The sequence below is a fragment of the Pimephales promelas genome, chromosome 1, assembly GCF_988280905.1.
Source record: "Pimephales promelas chromosome 1, fPimPro1.hap1.1, whole genome shotgun sequence".
Lineage (NCBI taxonomy): Eukaryota > Metazoa > Chordata > Actinopteri > Cypriniformes > Leuciscidae > Pimephales > Pimephales promelas.
This window is the reverse complement of record NC_142769.1, coordinates 8,427,601-8,448,452: the sequence shown is the minus strand read 5'-3', so window position 1 is coordinate 8,448,452 and position 20,852 is coordinate 8,427,601. Positions and strand designations below refer to the sequence as shown.

The following is a 20,852-nucleotide window of genomic DNA, read 5'->3' as shown; positions in this document are numbered from 1 at the left end:
CGCAAGTAGACAGTTATTTTATTGTCTTTACAGACAGAAGTAAAAATATTTGGGGGAATAATTCTTACATGACATCCCCTTACTTAAAATACCCCTTTAATAGTGTGATTTTTTTCTTTTCTCTGTTACACTTGTTTAAGGTCCAACTTTAATATTTATTTTGAATACAGCAGATGTGTGTCATTTATTTTCAAGGTATATAAACATTTTGAGATCATGCACTCCAGACAAATTTATTTTCAGGTAATGTGAGCCATACCTGTTTTATCAAAAATCATCATGGATCTTAAAAACAAATGATTTATTAACACGTTAAACAAACATATTCCACAACATATTTATCAGACCCAAAAGCATATAGATATACACTATGATGAGTAGCCTATTCATCAGTCCAGCTGATCTGAAGGAAACTTCCGAAATCTCGGTGTAAACAATGAGTGACGTACACACGCAAGCGATCACTTCCGGTGCATGGGCAGACCGAAGCGGCCGTGCCTTCAGATCAGTTGGACATGGCTGTGGTTACACGAGGGAAAACGATATAAATACTGTTCATTTTCTCACACAAACCGCTCATTCCGTGTCTTAGGCCATTCAATGTGTACTTACATTTACGAGTCATTAAATCATGTTTAATTTGGACTTCTCTGTGCATGCTCTTTGAGGTGGTGACCATAGACCTGCATTATACGACTGACAGACAACACCGGTTCATCTAAAAATAACAAAATTGAAAATACTGTGGAAACAAAGACACCTACATCTTGGATGCCCTTGAGGTAAGCTAAAACACACCAAAAATTAATTTCAAAGTGAACTATCCCATTAAAGGAATTTTTTCCTTACATTACTTTTACTTTTTTACTTTAAGTAGTTTTTGAAACCAGTACTTTTATACTTTTACTTGAGTAGCTTGAGCTGATACTTCCACAGAAGTATTTTTAAACCCTAGTATCTATACTTTTACTTAAGTAATGAATGAATACTTTCGACACCTCTGAAAGGGTCGCACAAAAACAGCATGTTTTTGCTTACCCCGAAAAAGTGACTTTTTAACAGGCTCAAAACAAATAACCAGGGAATGGAGCCACAACGTCACATGCACATTCTGAGGACACAAGAGACTTTTAAATCTTGTAAAAAAGGTCATTGTAGGACCCCTTGAAACACATTTCAATATTTTATTCCCTTTTAACCGTAGTAACAAATAAAGCTAACTGTCAGAATATACCCATTTGTTTGCATTTAGCAGGACGCCTTTTTAGTTTGAAAATAAAATCTCAGAGGTTATGTCTACCTTTAACCGTAAAGTGTCCTCCCTTGATATGTGGTCCACACCCACTGGAGTCATATTACATCAACCAAAATTATTGTATAATTTAAAGAAATAATGCATCTTTAATTAAAGCCATGGTCATGCTCTGAAATTTTAATCCCCTTAAGCACAATACAATCAAACTAAAAAAAGCCCACTTTTCCTTATGGCCCCCCTTTACCTGCATTCACCCTACATTTATTTTTAAGAGTGGAGCCATTTACTATTGGGAGCTACGACCAAAAAGTTTCTGAAACGACAAAGACAAAAACACGGGAATGTTCCGGTTATTATAGAACTTTAATGTAGAAGACAAATACACAAGGAATATCATGATTATCCCATTTGAATCTGCTCTTCCACCATATCCAACTTCCTCATCTTGGAGTCTCAGTGCCCTCCTCCACAACTCTTCTTGGGGGGAATTTCAGTCTTCTGCCACAGACTTGGAGTAGTAATACCAATCACACCGTAAGCAATTCTCTGTCCAGCATTCCCAGTAAGTTTACTCTCCTCATCTGAACCCATTCCCAGATCATCCTCCTTCTCATGAATCACCACCGAACGTCCCAGAATGGAATAAGGCCCAAAGAGCTTGGCGTCTGGGAGCGTCAGGAACTGCTTTATCACTCCTTGCTCAGAAGCAAAGTTGCCCAGGTCTCCAGGATGATGAGGGTGGTCAACGCCATTTGGATTGTAATGAGGACCAAGAGTGATGCTGCCTTGACTGAGGTCTCCATACCGATGGATGTGCATGGCACGCTGTTGAGGATCGACGGCAGGCAAACCACGGAGGTTGATTTTCACTTCTAAATCTCCATTGGGGAAGAGCTGCTTGAAGAGGATTTGCCCATAGATCTTTGGCTGGCTAGATGGCAAATTAGGGCTGGGAGTTACTTCACACGTGGCATAGATTATGTTGCTGAACTCCACGACTTCCGGCTGTGGAGCTTCGGCATTTGAACAAACTGGACGTTGAGAGAGCTCTCCTCCTTGTATATGCAGCACCAGCAATATCAGAGGGAATATTAGGATGATTTTATCCATGTTGATCTTTAACGCCTACAATGGAGATTGGATTCAGTGAAATCATTTGGTTTAAGAATGTAGTATTTGAGGACATATCAATAGCTTTGAGAATGGAAGTTGCATTAGGTAAAATAGCACAACCAGATTAGTTTGCAAGGGAAAACCATATAAAATAAATTGTAGTTATTTTTAATTGCCATGTACCCTTGTGAAAAGGTAGTGTGATTAATTGTGAATATGTACTGGTTGTACTTAAACTCTTGAAAGTATAATAAAAAAAAAAAAAACAGGTCTACCTGCAGAGAAAATTGATGAAATAAAAAGCCACTTACTGGTATGTACATACATTACACTTTCATAACACACACCAAGCTTTTAAAGTGCACGTTGCAATGTAAAACTAAACACGCTTCTCTAAAATAACATTGTTTTAATCTTTTTGTTGTGCTTTAAAGAACATCAATATTTTGATGTGTTGAGTACATAATTCGATCTGTCGTATGTTACTAAATCAAGTTAATATTGTAAATCTAGTAAAGCGCACACACACTTTATTTGCTCAGCAAATATCAGTAGTACATTCAGCAATAAACTTACGCAACACTTTATTTCAATAGTCCACTTTAGACATAGCAACTATTCAACTACATGTCAACTAAATGTCATTAGAGTATTAGTAGACTGTCTGCTTATTATCTGCGAACACTTTTTTTTTGGGTCCCCCAATAGACGTTCAACTGACTATAAATAAATAGGCTTCTACAAGTAAACTTATTCTCCTAACCCAAAGCCTAACACCTAACCATAAACTAACATACCGACGGTCTACTATAATACACTAATACACTGTAAAAAATAACCGTGATTTTAACGATCAAATACTGTAAAAATGCTACAGTGCAAAACTGTTAATTGGTTAAAAGAAAGTTTCCGTATACACTAAATAACAGTGTTATAATTTTACAGTAACATACCGTTAAATTTACAGTTTTTGAAAGTGAAAGAGAACAAATCATTGTATAATTTACAGTGAAAAAAACATAACTTAACATTCCCACAATTCCCTGTGTGACACTTCACATTTTATGTGTTTTTGTTAAAATAACTAAATTCCTCATGGTTTTATTGGGTTTTTTTTTATATGTACATTAGGTTTTTGTAACATTTAATGTTGTTAAATTAATATTTTTTTCATTTTTTTATTTCATGTGTGTTACCATGATGGTGCTTAATGTTTGTGTGAATGATATTTTGCAGCGTCTTCAAATAAGTATTGCATTATACAAGTATTCACTTGTGATGAGCTGTGACTGCTCTTGTAACTCTCATCACTACTGTGATGATTGTTGGTTGTCAATGTATTATAATGGTCTAAAACAGATCAATACGTCAATAAGTTGGTAAATCAACATTTTATCAGAAAATAAAATACGGTTTATTACTGTAAATTTTAAGTTAAGTCTGTAAAACCATTCATGTCCCTACCGTATTTTTAACGGTTTATTTTTTACGGTGTACTCTAATGAGCGTTACTATACATGTAGTTGAAAAGTTGCTTATAATTAGTGGAAAGGCTAAAGTGACTATCAAAATAAAGTGTATTAAATTAGATTAAGGACAATACAAGTAATTATGAAAGTAAAACGAAAGACTGTTTTAGCTAATTTTATTTAAAACAGAATACAGTCACCGAAATGCATAAACATGCAATTAAGTATAAAAAAAAAAACATTACGCAAATATATTAATTTTAAATAAATAATCCCAGATGTACTCTTTCAATATATACACCATACTAAAGTGTAGGCTACTTATTTTTCACAAGGGCACCGTAAAATAAAATACAAAGCATTTATATTTTTGATTAAACTTGTTTTAAAACAAGCCAATATTTGCAAGCATAGAGAGAAAAAAACACATGACAAAAACAGCAAAGGTACATTACCTTATAACTGAAAAATCCGTGCGGAACCAGATTATCGCTATCACAAAAACACCACAACGCTTAATCTGTGTGCAGACTGAACTGGAATTGAGAGAATGTTCCTTTGTAATCACACTTTTGGCTTCTCTTTTACGAACTCATATGGAGCTACAAGTTAACCATGATAGTCTGTTAGCCTGTTAGTCACTAATTAAGTTCACCTGTGTTTCATTTAGCTCCCTTTGTTTGCCTGTGTACCTATGTACATCATTATTTGGCTCTTCATTTTGCATTGTATAATGTGTTCTCAATTGTGACTCATTAATTTGTAGTTATTGTACAATTCCACTTGACGTTTCTGTTTGATACCACTTCTAATAGCAGATATTCAACTCACATAAGTGAGTATCTGACAGTTGTTCTTTTTCAAGAAACCATTTCTACAGACTCTGTCCCAAACCTGACAAGCCTATATTACACATGCAATTGGACTGTTATTTAATTGTCCTTGAAAACGGAAGTAAAAATGCTCTGTATTTTCAGATTTATAGAGAGAGCAGTGCAAAGTCTTGTTAACGCCAACTTTGTTTTTCCCATCACCATCAATTCTCAGCCACGACCAATGATCCAGTTGCTATTATGTAGCTTGTTAGCCATGCCTTGGCTGTGTAATTACCTGTGTCGGTGGCAATGATTGTCTTCTGCACTTGTTGATTCATTACAGTAAATTATCATAGTCTATAAAGGAGATGTTACGGAGCTCCTTAAATTCAGAGACTCAATTTAAGATTCTCTCAAGGGACGCCAGTACAGTTTTTGGGTATACGAATATTGGATAGAAAATGAACTTTTGTTGCAAGAATCCAATCACATCGAAAATGTCCGTTATGAAAAAGACGCGTGCTTTTGTATACTGAATGTGAGTCAATTCACGTTTATTTAATAGCTCTTTATAAAGTACAGATTTTTTTCAAGCAGCTTTACAGTGATAATAGAAAAATTATGCATTTTGACGGTTGTTCACTGAAGTCAGATCAGTGTTGATTCAGACCCTTTGTAAAGATCATTAATTAAAAAAAATCTGTACTGTAAGCGCTATAAAGGTGACTTGACTAGTGCGCATTCAGTAAGCACTACTTTTTTATAAAGGAAATTTTTGATGTGATGGGATTCTTACAACAAAAATGACAATTACGTCATTATTTATTCAAATATAATCATCCAGCTCAGTTCAATTCGGGGCCTGTACCATGATGGTAGTTGAACAAACTCAGGGTTGCAGGATTAGTTTCGAGTTGACAAAACCAAACAAATCCAACCAGGCTTTAATAGGTTACTGTATATCAGTGCAAGTAAAAGTTGTGAAGTTAGTTATGCAGTTGATAAATGTATAGAGATAATTGAACATTTAAGCTCACATGTAGTCATTTTATAGCTTAATTTATAGATTCTAAAGCATAATTATATTACCTTTATTACCTTGATCAGGTTTGCCGTGGAGTTTAAGTTACTATGGCGATGAACACTGCTAAAAGCCAAACCACTTTCATGGTACCTAAAACCTAGGGTAAACACAAACTAAACTGAAACATAGCTGGCTAGCCACCTAAACCGGCTTCATGGTATAGGCCCCACTGTAGTCAGATTAGTAATATTGTTGAATATAAAGTGTCCCTATAAAACTGAGCAGGCAGAGGCAACAGTGGCAATCAATCCAAAATCTTGTCAAGTGACAGAATGGAGATAAATAAATAAAATGTACTTGTAAAATATAATGTAATTTCTATTGAACATTATATTTAAATATGTGTACGATGAAGTTGCAATGTATTAGACTACATTTAAAATATATTAACTTTAAATGTAATATCAAATAACATCAAGTCAACACATCAAAATAAATGTTATTATTTAAAGCATGACAAAAGACAATGATTTAAAATATAGCCTAGCCTGCTTAAAATGTGAAGTAAAACTTCTAATGACATTACAAAGTGCACTTTTTAAAAGTGCAATTAAGTGTGTTAAGAAACAGTCATGACAGTAGTCTAATTATTTTATTTAATATAAAATTATCTGCAAGTATACTTAAAAAAAAGAAGCAATACATTCAGTCCGCTTAGACTATAGGCTACTTTTCCACAGACGTAACTGAAGTTTTCTTTCACGTTTGCTAAAAATATGGTATAGTGACAGACAGCTCTAATAAATAAATATGTAGTTTCATGTATGCATATTTTGTATGAAAATCAAATAATTGGATTTTTTTTATGTAAATTATGTAATTTGTATCATGTAAAGTCCTACAGCTATGGCGAGTGAAAAAAAATCCAAGGACACAAACTCTTGTAGAGCCCCGTGCGGTGAAAGCAGGAACCGCAGCACTGAGAGGGGGCGGTCGTTTTATTCGGCCCTAGATATAATATCGTCCGGGTCCTTCATGACTATCATCGACAACGTACATTATTTAGCATACTTCTCTTTTAATTTTGGCCAAAATACACGGAGAACTGCAATGATTAAAAAGAGGCTCGTGGTGTGTTTATCCTTGGTGCACTTGAAATAATAATAATGATGAGGTAAGAACTTCCGGTCGCCATCTTGTCTTTTAGCCGTATGTGTGTGTGTGTGTGAGAGAGCAGCGGCTGCGTTGGAGTAACCGATAAACTCTTTCTTCTTTTACTTTATTAATCTTTATATTGCGAGATGTCAAAACGGCATCGGTTGGATTTAGGTGATGATTATTCGTCGAGCAAGAAGAGATCTTCTGACGGGTATGTTGAGCTTGAGGAGGGTTTTATCTGTTCGCTGAGGAGGGAACGAGCTGCTAGGTTGCACTAGCATACTCACACTTGTGCTGGTTTGGCTTTATAATATCAAGGATTTTGACGTCGTTGCCAATAAATAAAATACATAAAATGCACAGCTGATGTCCATAGAGGTTATTGTAACACTCGGGAATGCGGGTTGTTTTCTCAGTTGCGCGCGAGTATTTGTGACTAGTGCAGATAGCACGTGCGCTCACAATACTGCATGGGTTTGCTCGCGCGTGCACAACAGCTTTTTGACGTACAACACACATTATTTACGTTTCACCTGCTTTCTTGATTCGTTAATTTCTAGTTCTGGCTCGGTGTGTAAAGAAGCAGACATTAAACCTGTGTGGATATAACGTTACACAAAGGTGTGTTTTGAAGAAGGCCGCTAAACGAACACTGGACTATGTTGTGTAATCCTGACTTTTGCCGGTGTCGGAATGTTACGTTAGCTAAGCTTACCGGGCTCTGAAACTCTCCGCAAAGAAACTAACTAGAAAACGTAATTTGTAAATAAATAGTTGGGGTGTGAGAGTGTAAATTCTAGGGTTTTATGTGAATAAAATGAACTATTGATTGCCAACGGTTAAAAGCGCGGCCTACTGTTACACTTTGGACCATTTGTAGTTTTTAGCGGTATTTTTTGGTGTTTAATTAGCTTATTATTATTTTTAAATGACTGTTCTTAGTAATACTTTAGTAGCGTTGTCGGAATAAATCGGTTGGGTCGTGAACTTGTTGAACCGATGAAGTTAATCGATGATTTTCACTTGAATTGTAAAATAAATGTATTGTTTGATTATCATTCGCAATGTTTTTCTTGTCGTCCTTAAATACATTAATATAGATGTTTATATCATTATAGATTAGTTTTGCTATTAAAAAAATGAAATAGAAACAATTTAAAGTTCAAAAAATCAATCAATCAATATTTAGCTATTTATACAGCCCTTTACAACACTCAAGGTGAACCAAAGTGCTTTCCAAACACGACAATACAATGCAAAATATAAGAATAAAATATATAATCCAGATGTATCATAAATGTATAACACAAAGAAAACACAGAATGATTCAACAAATGTTATGATATAAAAGCCAGTCTAAATAAATAAGTCTTAAGCTTAATTAACAATGTTAATTATGCTATGTTAAATAATCATATATAGCAAAAGAAATATCAGTGTTGAAACTAATATAAAAACATATTTGTAAGTTCACCAGTGTAGGCATTTTTTGTTTTGTTTAGGCCTGTATATGATACAATAAGAACAAAATACAAACAAATGCTCACATACAATAATTAAACAACTATAAATTATTAAACAGTTCTTTAATTACAGGAAAGTCTGTAACATTACTGTTCAGATGAGTAATATGGACAATAAAAAGAATCTAAAGGAATCTTTAAAATAACACGTATAGTTTTCACTTTATAAATTGATAGATTAATGATTATTGAAGTTATTCCTTCAAGAGTAGTGCTGGGTGGTATGACCAAAAAATTAGATGTTAAAAAATTAGAATGAAATGAGATGTTCTACCTGCATGTCATCGTTTGTTTTACATGCCCTCACGCTCCCTGTTCGCACAGACTAGGGGTGCTCAGACCAGGATTTTTGGGGCCGATCCCCGATTACCGGAAGCTGTCTCACCCGATACCAATTTTCCTGGGTCTATTTGAAGCGTTCTATTTATCATGTTGCATTATTTATTGAACTCTATTTAAAAACAATGTACATTAAGTATTACATTTAAAAGAAGACAATGTATCATGAATTGACACCTGTGTTTTTATTTGCAAGCAACATGTCCAGCATATTAACTTAGCAGCTTGTGCTTGGTTATTGGGAACAGATTTCCTGTAGAATACAGAAATAAAATAAAGATAAAAGACAGAACATCTGAATCTTTAAATTTAGCTGTAGATGTTAAACTAAAAATGGCAACAAAAAGGCTATAGACAAAATAATGTTTTGAGTCAGACAGCCGTTTTTCTAACACACTGAAAGGACAACCAAGGACAACAGGTAGTAAAGTGCACAGCAACAAAAAATACAAATATAACTACTAACAACTTTCATATCTGACTGTAGTGTATATATCTATAACTTTGCTTTTTTTCTGGGATGCTCAGTTAGATTTTGTGGGTATTTAGAGAGGAAGAGAGAGATAGAGAAAGAGAGAGTGGGGATAAAGATTATTAGATTTATTTCTCTCCCAAAGCTTACTTCTTAACCTGTTAACTGTCACCCCCCTCTTTTTTGAATAGACATGAAAATGCACATTTCGAACTTAAATGGTTGTAATTCAAGAATGCTTTGGAATATAGACATATGATTGGTCTTGTTTTAAAGGAGACATTTGGCAGATTTTTGTAGAAGTGAAATAAATTAAGAAAGTGAAACAGAAAAAAAGTTATAGAAGTTTGAGTTTATGGAAATGTACAATGTAAAAATATTAATTATTCATATTTTACATAAAATATATATTTTCAAAACCTGGGCTACTCTAAAATGGCAGAAAGATCAAAGCCAAAAATCTGAACAAGTTGTGTTTCAAATTTTAGGTTGATATCTCAAAAAATATGCTTTCAGTAAGATTTTGTTTGAGCGCAGTACCAAACTTTTTCACTAGGGCACAATCAGACTCCATTACTGCCCATATAAGGGCGCCTGCATTTCCATTCGTGTTTTGAGTGATATGAACCATTATTTTCACAATTTTCATACAATTTCTGAAGTAGAGATCCTATTCAGAAGTAGCATGGGAAGTTTGGCAGATTTTGATATGAATTGAACCTCTAAGAAACACATACAAAGAGCACGCATGCAAGTCATAGCTAGCTGCCACGTCACAAATGGTGAATTTATTATTTTTTTCTTGATATTTCAAACTTTTCAGACCTTTTTTTTTCCAAAATAATTGAATGGATTCTTTCTTCTGGAATGGAATCTTTTGAACTTTTGGCATGAAAACAAACTGAGGTATCTACCATTTTTTCATGATTTTTCATGTTTACTGCTATTTTAAAATAAAGGTCTGAACACGCCTTATGAGTATGAAAATATTCTTGTTTTATATTGATAAATTATGGCTCCTCTGTAATATATTTTGAAAATCACCAAATATGGAAACTAGAGATTGTAAGCTTTCAAATGATATATAGTTTGTCAATATTATTTAAGGTATTTACTAAGATATTATTGTTTTAAAAATATAGTGGCAAACGTCCCACCTGTGGGACGGTGACAGTTAAGCATCAATATTTTGTTAAAAAAAATTTTTGTTTGCTGGACCCTTGCTAAATTATTTTAAAGAGATTAAGAAAGCCACCACTGCTGGTCACATGGTTAGATTGATTTGTTTAGAGCTAGTGAAGTTGTGTGACTCGTGTCCTACCACTTCAAGGATCAATATTGTCCCCCATCAATTTTTGTAACATTGAGGCACGGATGTACCTAATACAAATGAATAAATCTCCAGTTAACTAGCAGAGCATTCAAAATCAAATCGTAATCTAGCGCTAAAATGTGTTTTTTTTTTTTTTTTTTTTTTTTTTAACTCAAGCTGAACGCTAGTTGCCGCTGCTATCAGTATCATGGATATAGTGTTCTGTGTAGCTCACGCAGTCTTCACTCGGACACGCACTTCAATGTATTGCAGTTGCGGACGGACTATTCATTCCGGTGAATTTACGAGGTTGATCAGAGGTGCTGCTCTGTTTGACAAGTGGACAGCGGCATGGTACACGCATTGCAGATTGATTGCTAATGAATTGGTTTTTCACACACCTTGTAGAATTGCCAGACTAAAAAATTGTCTCGCGAGTTTTGCGTCATCTGATCGGCTTTTCTGGTCGGCCTTTATAGAGACCACCGATCACGCATCCCAAAGCAATTATCGGCCGATTAAGATCGGCGACCAATCAATCGGAGCACCCTTAGCTCAAACATTGCGTCATCAGCGCGTACAGCCATATCTCGGTCACGGAGCACTAGGGCTGTATTCAACCAAAGAAATCCTTAGTCGACCAAAGTCGAGTCCTGCTCAACGATTAGTCGACTAAAAAAAAAAAAAAAAAAAAAACGTGATGTTTTGATTAAACATTTTTTAAACAATTGTCATTGAGCATTTATAAAACAACAACGAAAAAACATCACAAATAAATAAAACTATAATAATAATACAATTCTTTGAAAATTAAGTGATTTTTTAACTGCAAAAAGTGAAGAGCTCTGTCCTAGGTCTATAGTACAGTCCCAATCGCGCACCTGACCACACCACACGCTGCAAAAAATATAACTGCTATCTGCCACATAATGAAAAATCCCAACAAAAGCTCTCGTTTATACAGGCTTTATATTCTTCTTTACTTTCAAAGCTATGGGTTAACTTTAGTCCTGACGATCAAGGCGTTTTAAACAACACTCAAAAAAACCCAAATAACTTAAAAACAATCCTATAATAGGCTGTAGGACCGTGTATAGGTTTATTTTCGTTTTGTTGCATTATTTAGGCTATTTTCAAATGCGTCAAGTGTACAAATAAAAACGAAAACATTAAGAAAACACAATCTATTGAGTCAGCATGATATAGCCGTTAAAAGGCTGCTCACGTCTTTTGCGCGCTCAAGTTCGATTTTAAATGTATGCGCGCGACTTGCGCGCTCATAATGGCAACGCGATCGCCTCCCTCCACAGTCTTGTCGTCTTTGTTTTAAAATGCAGCCAGACAAAAGATTTATATTTCCTGGACATGTTGTCGACTAAAGCCAAAACAAGCAGCGTTCTTACTGAATGAATACAGCATCCCTTACCGAGCGCGAGCAGCAGCGCAGCCAGCCACAGGTGCGGTTCCCGGGTGTATTATGTGTGTACGCTAAACTGTGGCGCAGTTACAAAAATAGCCTAAATTAAAGCATTTTAAAGTTGGGGACAAAACATAGGCTAATTATATTTAGAATACAGTAATAAATAACTGCTTATAAATGAATAAATATCAAGGAGTAAGTCATTGAAAAATTCCTTCTATTGGTAAAAAAAAAAAAAAAATGCAACTGGTCGACCAATAAGAATGTCAGTCGACCACGACGGCATCGACCGATTAGTCGACTAAACGACTAAAGTTGACAGCCCTACGGAGCACCACAAACACGTCCTCCGACTCGGAATTATGCGTTTCAGTGTCAGTTGGGTACTGGCTCTCAAAGTTGTTTGTTCATTATTATTGTAATGTTATGTTCTTTTGAGACATGAGGTAGTTTAACGCCGTCTCTTGTGACGCTTTGTAGAGCAGGTGTGTGTGTGTGCCTTCATGTGTTTTTGCAGGAGGTGTGTGGCTTTGGATGGCGATTTGAAGGGAGGTTGGGATCTTATGCTTTCAATGCTAGCAGGCTAACGTTAGCATTTCCCAGATCAGCTACTGCACTTTTAACTTCTGGTGTGGCAGAAAACTAAAACTTGGGTGTTGAATCAAAATACCTGCTTATGTGTTACTTGTCTTCCCATCAGTAAGGACCGGGACAGAGATCGGGACGATCGGTCGAAGGATCGCGATCGTGACCGCGACAGAGACCGAGACCGCGATCGGGACCGAGAGAGGGACAGCAAGGGATCAGGCGTGCCCCTCTGCGTACCTACCGTTGGGATACTTCCTCTGAAGCAGACAGCCATGAATCAGCAGATCAACCCCTTTACCAACCTGCCTCACACACCCCGTTACTACGAGATCCTCAAGAAAAGGCTGCAGTTGCCCGTTTGGGAGTACAAAGAACGATTTAATGACATCCTCAACCGTCATCAGAGCTTTGTGCTCGTTGGAGAGACAGGCTCTGGAAAGACCACACAGGTCAGACAGCACAACACAAGCTAGGCAAATTTCTGTATTTATGAGTATTTCCACATTTTATATTCTATAATATATTTTATGTTCTATTCATTTGTTATACCATTTAAGATCTTGACAAATAAGAGATAAGAAAATGACAAATGGGTCACCCTCCGGTCTCACGGACACGCGCACGCACAAATGGCAGCCATTGAATGTCCACAAGACCGAAAGTGTAAATGAAGTGTGCTATTTGGTACAGGGACTTAGACATTTTAGTCACACTCTTTCCCCTAAATACATTTTACAGTTTGTCTATTTTAGTCATGTGAGTGAAACACTCAGACTGTCGAGCCCAGCATCTTCCCAAATTTGTAATCAGAATCATTTATAAATCGGTTGTCCAAAAGAAAATCAATGTTTTTGGTTTGAAAGCAAAGAAAGTTAGATGACCATAAAGATTAGTATTGTAATCTTACGCTTGTTCTGTAAAATCTAAAATTTGTTATAATAAATTATTACAATAATCAGTTTATTATATTATGTTTAGGTCTGTGCAAAAATTAATTGCGATTAATCGCATCCAAAATAAAAGTCTGTGTTTACATAATATATTTGTGTGTGCTGTATATAATTATTTTGTGTATTTAAATAATATATACATGTATATATTTAAGAAAATGTGTTATTCATATATAAAATATTTATTTGTAAATAATATAGATTATGTATTTTTATATATATATACAGAATTTAAGCACACATAATTCTTAAAAATATACATGCATGCATAGGTATATACAAAATAATTATATACAGCACACACAAATATATTATGTAAATACAGACTTTTATTTTGGATGCGATTCATTGCAATTAACTTTTGCACAGCCCTAATTATGTTTATTATTATTATTATATTAGTAATTAGGGTTTTTCATTTATCAAAAACTACCATATTTCTTTACTGATTTGTTTTCATTTTTATAATTTCGAATAAATGTTTTTGAATGGGAATAATTAATTTAGTTATAAATGATTTTTATTTTACAATACAATATTTCATTATTGATTTGTTAGTCTCTGTCTGCTATTTAAATAAAATATTTTAAATAATAGTAATTATTATAATTAGTAATTATTATATTTATATTTTTTATTTTACAGTGCAATAGTAATATTTCTTTATTGGTTTAATGTTTTAACTTAATATTTTGAATAACAGTAATAATAATAATAATAACCTTGCCAAGAGGGAATCTGAGACTGGGACCAAATGTACTCATTCATTTTGTTTAAAGAACTGAGAAACCCAGTAGAGCATACTAATGATTTGGTCACATCCTCTTTTTCAGATCCCTCAGTGGTGTGTGGACATGGTGAGGTCCCTCGCTGGCCCAAAGCGTGGCGTCGCTTGTACGCAGCCACGTAGGGTGGCAGCCATGAGTGTGGCTCAGAGAGTGGCAGATGAAATGGACGTCATGCTGGGACAGGAGGTTGGGTACTCAATCAGATTTGAGGACTGTAGCTCTGCAAAGACCATACTGAAGTAAGTTATAGAAAACAAAGATTTAGACATCAAATAATTTTTCAAGATAGTGGAAGTTTATAGTCTATTTTGGTGACACCTGAGATGATGAAGAGAGATCAAAAACATGCCTTCTGTCTACAGATATATGACTGATGGTATGTTACTCCGTGAGGCTATGAACGACCCCTTACTGGAGCGATACGGTGTCATCATTCTCGATGAGGCTCACGAGCGCACATTAGCCACAGATATTCTGATGGGCGTCCTCAAAGAAGTGGTCCGTCAGCGGTCCGACCTTAAGGTATGTGATGCCGCTGATCTTGTATTTGCACCACCTTGTGGTTGTTTTTTTTTTAATTGCAATTTTAAAGTGAAATTTATTTTAAGTCTATTTTCTAAATGCATCTTAATCATTGTGATTTACAGTTCAAGGTGCCCTTGTTATACTCTTGTAAATACAAATGAGTATTGAGTAATATTAAAGGGATGGTTCACCCAAAAATTAATTACCCCACGATTTACTCGCCCTCAAGCCATTGTAGTTGTATATGACTTTTACATACAATCTGATATGTATAAAACAAATTCCTCACTCTTTCAAGCTTTATAATTGCAGTGAATGGAGGACAAGATTTTGAAGCCGAAAAAAGTGCATCCGTCCATCATAAAATTAATCCACACGGATCCAGTGGGTTAATAAAGGCTGTTTGTCGGAAGCTAGTTATTTTAGTTTTTAAAGTTTTAAAAATTTATATTTTTATTACACAAACACATTAATTCGCTTCAGAAGGCCTTTATTAACCCCCTGGAGTTGTATGGATTACTTGTATGACACTTTTATTATAAGTGGATGCACTTTTTTGGACTTCAAAATCAGGACCGCCATTCACTACCATTATAAAGACTGGATATTTTTTTTTCTAACTCCTGATTGTTCATCAGAAAGAAGATGGTCATTTACACCTAGGATGGTTTGAGGGTGAGTAAATCATGGGATCATTTTCATTTAATCTGTTATATGAACATGCATTCAGTGTCATGGATGGAAAAGCTTCAGTTTTGAAGCTAAATCATGCTGAGCCAGGAGAAATCGTCCTCTTAACAAATCAAATCATTCTATGAGCGTCTGTCTCTCTGAATATATTCTTCATCGGACTGTTGCCGATGATGCTGTTCACACACCTGACAGCTGTGTGGCTGTTTGTTTGAAGACAAACGTGGCCATTCCACTCAAATGTACAGCCAGTCGCTTTAGTGGAGGTAAAGCGACTGCTGCTGGGTCAGCCCATTTGAAAAGCCATCAGCCCAAGGAGAGCAGAAGCGCAGGGAGTTTTATGGCTGAAATGTGCTGGACCGATTCTCATAAAGCAGATGGGTAATGACTACTTGTTGTCAGGAACAAATCAAAGGTTATACATGTGTTCAGAGACTGTTAAATAAGGTCTAGGTGACTCCAAGTGATCCCTCGGCCCAGTGTCCCCATCCAGCTTTAAAGTTTAATATGCTCTAAGAGCAATTATAACGTGTCATGATGTGGAAAGGTGCCGGGTGGACCTCAAAATGGCTCTGTGTTTTTTTCCTCCATTAGAATCATAATGTCCCCAGAGAGAACGATATGTGCTCGCTGTAGACATGGGCAAAGAGTAGAAGCAAGTGCTGTGTGAAATGGTGTACTTTCAAAAGCCAATTGAATCCATTTTCTCCTCCCCAGGTCATCGTAATGAGCGCCACTCTGGACGCTGGAAAGTTCCAGGTTTATTTTGACAACTGCCCCTTGCTCACCATTCCCGGCCGGACGCATCCCGTGGAGATCTTTTACACACCCGAGCCGGAGAGAGACTACTTGGAAGCGGCCATTCGCACTGTCATCCAGATACACATGTGTGAGGAAGATGAGGGAGATGTACTGCTCTTCCTTACTGGACAGGAGGTAATGTTACTGATGTCCTGGTGGATTTGTTTAAATGGTTCATGCAGAGGGGTAAACGCTTGATGTTAACCGTTATGCTTTCAAGGTTTGGAATGTGCCTGAATTTTGAGTGTTGTCCTTGAAAATGTTTGATATTTTTGGTTGAATTGCTGGAAGCTTATCCTGTAATAGTGACGTCTCATCTCATAAATATTAAAACACTAATGAATGCACTGGCCTTCGCGCTACTCGTATAGGTTGAGAGAGAATAAAGACAGTAGAGCTGCACGATTAATCTTGATCTCGTTTCAAACACCCATGTGATCTTAATTCTAAATGACAAAAACTTCACACTGGAACTACGCTTGGTACAATAGTCTGTGTTCAGAAGCAACACCGGTTAAATCTCTTGCCCTCTGCGGCACTGCCCCCCACTGTCGATTTGATTTTTAAAAAAAATTTTTTTTATATAAAATCATTTAGTTCAGTTAGAGAACAAGACACTATTAAACTGAACATGTCTGCTTAATACATCGTGAGTCGAACGAGAGTTGCCGCACAGATCAGCAACAGGACTCAGGTTTCATTCATCACGAGAGTGAGGAGCTGACTGACAACGTGACTTTGGAATATTTGGTGTCAAAGCGAAATGTAAAAGTGCCTATTTAAGCATAATAAACTAACCATTCACGTAATCCGCCCCTAATTTGCGCAAATTTGAAAAAGAACTAAAATGTGCATGGCCACATGTGTCAAGGGGAGCTTGAATGGATGGATTGAGTGGATGCCTTTGCAAACGTGTGCATTTTACATTTGCCTTCAAATTAGCAGTGTATATATATATATATATATAGACCATTTCACAAGATGTAAACAACACTGGTCCAGAAACACTTCCTGTTTCAGTTTGTAACTGTTTTCTTTATTTCACATGTAAAGAAAACATCTTAAGATGTTTGTTTAACTTTTTGATTCAGTTTTAAATGTTCTGTTGGTTGTATTTTATCCCAGCTTTTATGTAGTGTTAAAAAACTGAAACAGGAAGTGCTTCTGGACCAGTGTTGTTTACATCTTGTGAAATGGTCTATATATATATATGAGAAACAGATTTACTTTCACAGTCTTTTCAACCACACAGTATCGATATTTCTGTTTCAAATGTTAATAGAAGTACTGAGATAAGTTTATATTTTGACTATAAACTGATGTCTACGGTAGAAACCAAAACAGAATAAATCACCTTTTAAATTCACTGCCTTTAAATAACGAGTGTATCGATTAGGCTACATCTGATGCTTCAAAACATTCATTAAGACGGCTGTTAAAGCTGCTGTCTGTACCGGTAACCTTCAGAATTTACAAAATCTATATAATGAGCGAGTACATCATAAATGCCCTTTTTTCAAACTGTGTTTTTGTCGTATCCTGAATCACTATGGTAAGCTTGTAATAAAACGATTACACTGTGACTACTTTACACTGGTCAGGTCGGCACTGCTGCGGAGTAGCCCAGTGCCTGCATGACTCATCCGCATCATAGACATAAACAGAGAAGTAGCTCCTGCTACAAAGTGCTTCCACAAGACATGCAGTTCTGTTTATTAATTGCTAGAGCACTAATTCATCTAGTAATGAAACAAGTGAAGTCTTTATGAATCAATCATTCAGACGGATTTTAAAAATATTATGCTTCACCTGTCTGGATCTTACATGTTTGTTCAAGCATATTCTACTGCTTCTAAGTGGGTATTCTCCACTGCTGGAAATACAATAAGCTATAGGAGAGGTCCCAAATTATCCTAAAGAATACAGAAATGTTTCTTTTTACAAAAAATTGCAAAATAATATGAGTTTGTTGACATTACCAGTCATTTAAACACATTTGACAAGTAAAAGAAATAAACACAAAAAGGATTGTGCATTTTCCCCTTACTACTATTTTTTTTTATTAGTAGTAGTTCTAATCATTTTTATTGAATGGGAAGCGAAACCAGAATCGTTTGGCAAAACTGGAATCGGAATATTTCATTTAATGAAATAAAATTCAAATTAATTCTTAGAGAAAAAAAAATGAAATATGAAAAATAAAACTGAAATATGGATTTAAATCAAAGCTAAAAAAAACCCCTAATAAAAATAAACAACAAAAAGTACTCTTAACACTTTATTTTAAGGTGATGTAGTTACACGTAACATGTACTCACTATAGCAGTTACAGTATATTATCCATAATTACAAGTAACTAACCCTAACTAGGGTTGGGTATCGAGAATCGAGTATCGATTGGAACCGGGACTAACTTTTCATTTTTCCCGGAATCGTTCAAAAGTTAAAATTTCTATTCCTAGTTTCGATATTCACAGTCCGCCGAGCGGAAGAAGAAACCGCTGAACAACACCAATGAAGAAGCGTCTACCGGAAGTGTTGGCATAACCACGCGAGCCGAACATTAGTAGCTTACGTCAGCGGTCCAAAGTGTGACTTCACTTTTCTAAAAATAACGAAATCTCGGCAAAATGCAAAATTTGTGACAAAAGGAGTATTTGTGACAGGAGTATTTCCTTCAGAAAGACTGTTGCTTAGCAAGGTTAGCTAAACTTTTTTGACCCTGCCTCTTAAAAGAATCGGAATCGAGAATCGTTAGGAACCGGAATCGAAACAAGGAATCGGAATCGGAATCAGAATCGTTCAAATTCAAACGATACCCAACCCTATCTCAATAGTAAGTGCATGTGGTTAATTAATATTACTCAGTACTTATGAGTAAGTGCAATGCACTGTTGTTCACTCGCTGTTTGTCCAGAACCAACTTTGGAATCAACAATGGCAGACATTCGGACCTGCAAGAACTCATTTCAGGGAGGTATATCTTGGTGACTGGATTGTTGGGTTGGGGTCGGAACTTCCGGGAGACTTGGGATGTCTGCAATGGCCACAGACAATTTGAGGAAGTGGTGGGGGAATTGACGTATTCCGTAAAGCAGTCGAATTTTGTTGTTCTTTCTTTTTGTGCTCCAATTACTACCCGAAACCCGAAGTTACATAGCGCCAGTAAAAGCGATACAGACCACGTCGGGCTATGGCAGATGTGTCATTTTAACCTATTGTAAGTCGATGTACCATCAAAAGGGTTTTGGGAATATATGTGATGCGACCTGGGAAAACCCGTTTTTTGTCAAAATTGGGTTTTTATTAAATTATTATTCTATAACATCTTGTTTATCATCTTTGAAAATGTCTTGGGATAATTCACTATTTCAGTGCAGAAAAATAGCGATTTATAATGTCCATCTGAAAAGACTTTGTTTCTCTTTAAGAACACGCAGGTGGAGTGGAGGGGCATAAATCTCCCGTTTAGCTCTCCTTCTCTTAACACTACAAAGACAGTTCACCCTTTAAAATAAACCACATAACAGAATAAAGTCCAGTCCTGGGTGAACTACAACGACATGCAAGTTTTTATTTATTTATTTTTATCCAGTGTGGTGTGATGCAGAGCACAATAGAACAACAGAGTTTGAAGCTGCTCGTTTATAAGACCTTGCTCGTCTCTTAATCGTCCAATTTCAAAACGCTTTTCACAGGTTGAATTTTGAGTTTGTAAGCTTTTGAATGAGATCTAATCTATGATGATTACTAAAATATGTGATATGAAAAAAAAGGCAACAGTGCCAAATCATAGCGATCAGCCGACTTCTGATAACCATAACTTTTGTTACAGACAAGCGATAAAAGAATTAAAAACAAAATTGGAAAGGGCTTGAACCCAGCTTTAATATGGTCTCAAAACCTGTTATATGTCAAATTTGACCATTTGGTGGGTTTTCCCAGATCACATCACATCTTATGAAGGTTGAAAAATTACATAGTGTTATTTAAAATAAAGTGTAACCAAATACTCAAGTATATAAAAATGAAGGTTTCTTCAAAATATTGAATGAAAAAAAATAATTATATATAAACAATAGCATACTAAAATACTGCTACTAGTAACTGATTTTGAACAATGAATTTTAATTGTTGCTTTAATTATATTTGTTTGTCTTTTGCGATTGATATCACAGCTTGGATTGTGTTTGTAGTGCTACCAGCCAATCAGCGTTGTCATGAAATAACTATCTGCTGCTCCAAAGTGATTTAGTCGCACAGAATTTATGAAGCATTAAAAGAAAATACAAATATCGTAGAAGAAAACAATAAAACCCAATTGTGGGTGCTTCCTGTTGTTTTGTCTGTGTGTGGCTTTGACTTCACATTCAAGATGCTCATTATGAGCCACATTTGTCATTTGTGACATTTTTCAAGCTGCCTCGCACAGAACAGTTAAATAGTGCAGAAGAGATCAATGCTTAGATTGATAATGGCCATGAACACAGCTGGCCTTGGCGCAAAGGCAAAAGCCTGTGAGAGATGGCAGAGAATGACCTAGATTCAGCCCTGAAATTAAGCCATTTATTATTTTACGTCTCCTGCAACCAGTGCTCACCTGAGCGCAG

General features: G+C 35.8%; 1 protein-coding gene and 1 pseudogene across 3 annotated transcripts in view; one reads left to right on the top strand and one right to left on the bottom strand.

The window, feature by feature from the left end:
* Positions 1-1,599: 1,599 nt before the first annotated feature.
* LOC120477546 (extracellular superoxide dismutase [Cu-Zn]-like) lies at positions 1,600-4,419 on the bottom strand (annotated as a pseudogene). The gene is made up of 2 exons (XR_016147101.1): positions 4,293-4,419; positions 1,600-2,380 (listed from the first exon to the last, which is right to left on the bottom strand). The product of XR_016147101.1 is annotated as an extracellular superoxide dismutase [Cu-Zn]-like (transcript).
* A 2,276-nt stretch (positions 4,420-6,695) lies between these two features.
* dhx15 (DEAH-box helicase 15) overlaps positions 6,696-20,852 on the top strand; it is a 47,334-nt gene continuing 33,177 nt past the window's right edge. The window contains exons 1-5 of one of the 2 annotated variants that reach the window (XM_039669664.2): positions 6,696-6,850; positions 12,601-12,937; positions 14,272-14,465; positions 14,589-14,748; positions 16,159-16,377. In XM_039669664.2, the coding sequence (XP_039525598.2) occupies positions 6,843-6,850; positions 12,601-12,937; positions 14,272-14,465; positions 14,589-14,748; positions 16,159-16,377 (918 nt within the window). In that variant the 5' untranslated portion in view covers positions 6,696-6,842. Of the gene's footprint in view, positions 6,851-6,877; positions 7,046-12,600; positions 12,938-14,271; positions 14,466-14,588; positions 14,749-16,158; positions 16,378-20,852 lie in introns of those variants that run through there. The other variant, XM_039669663.2, reaches the window with a different exon arrangement.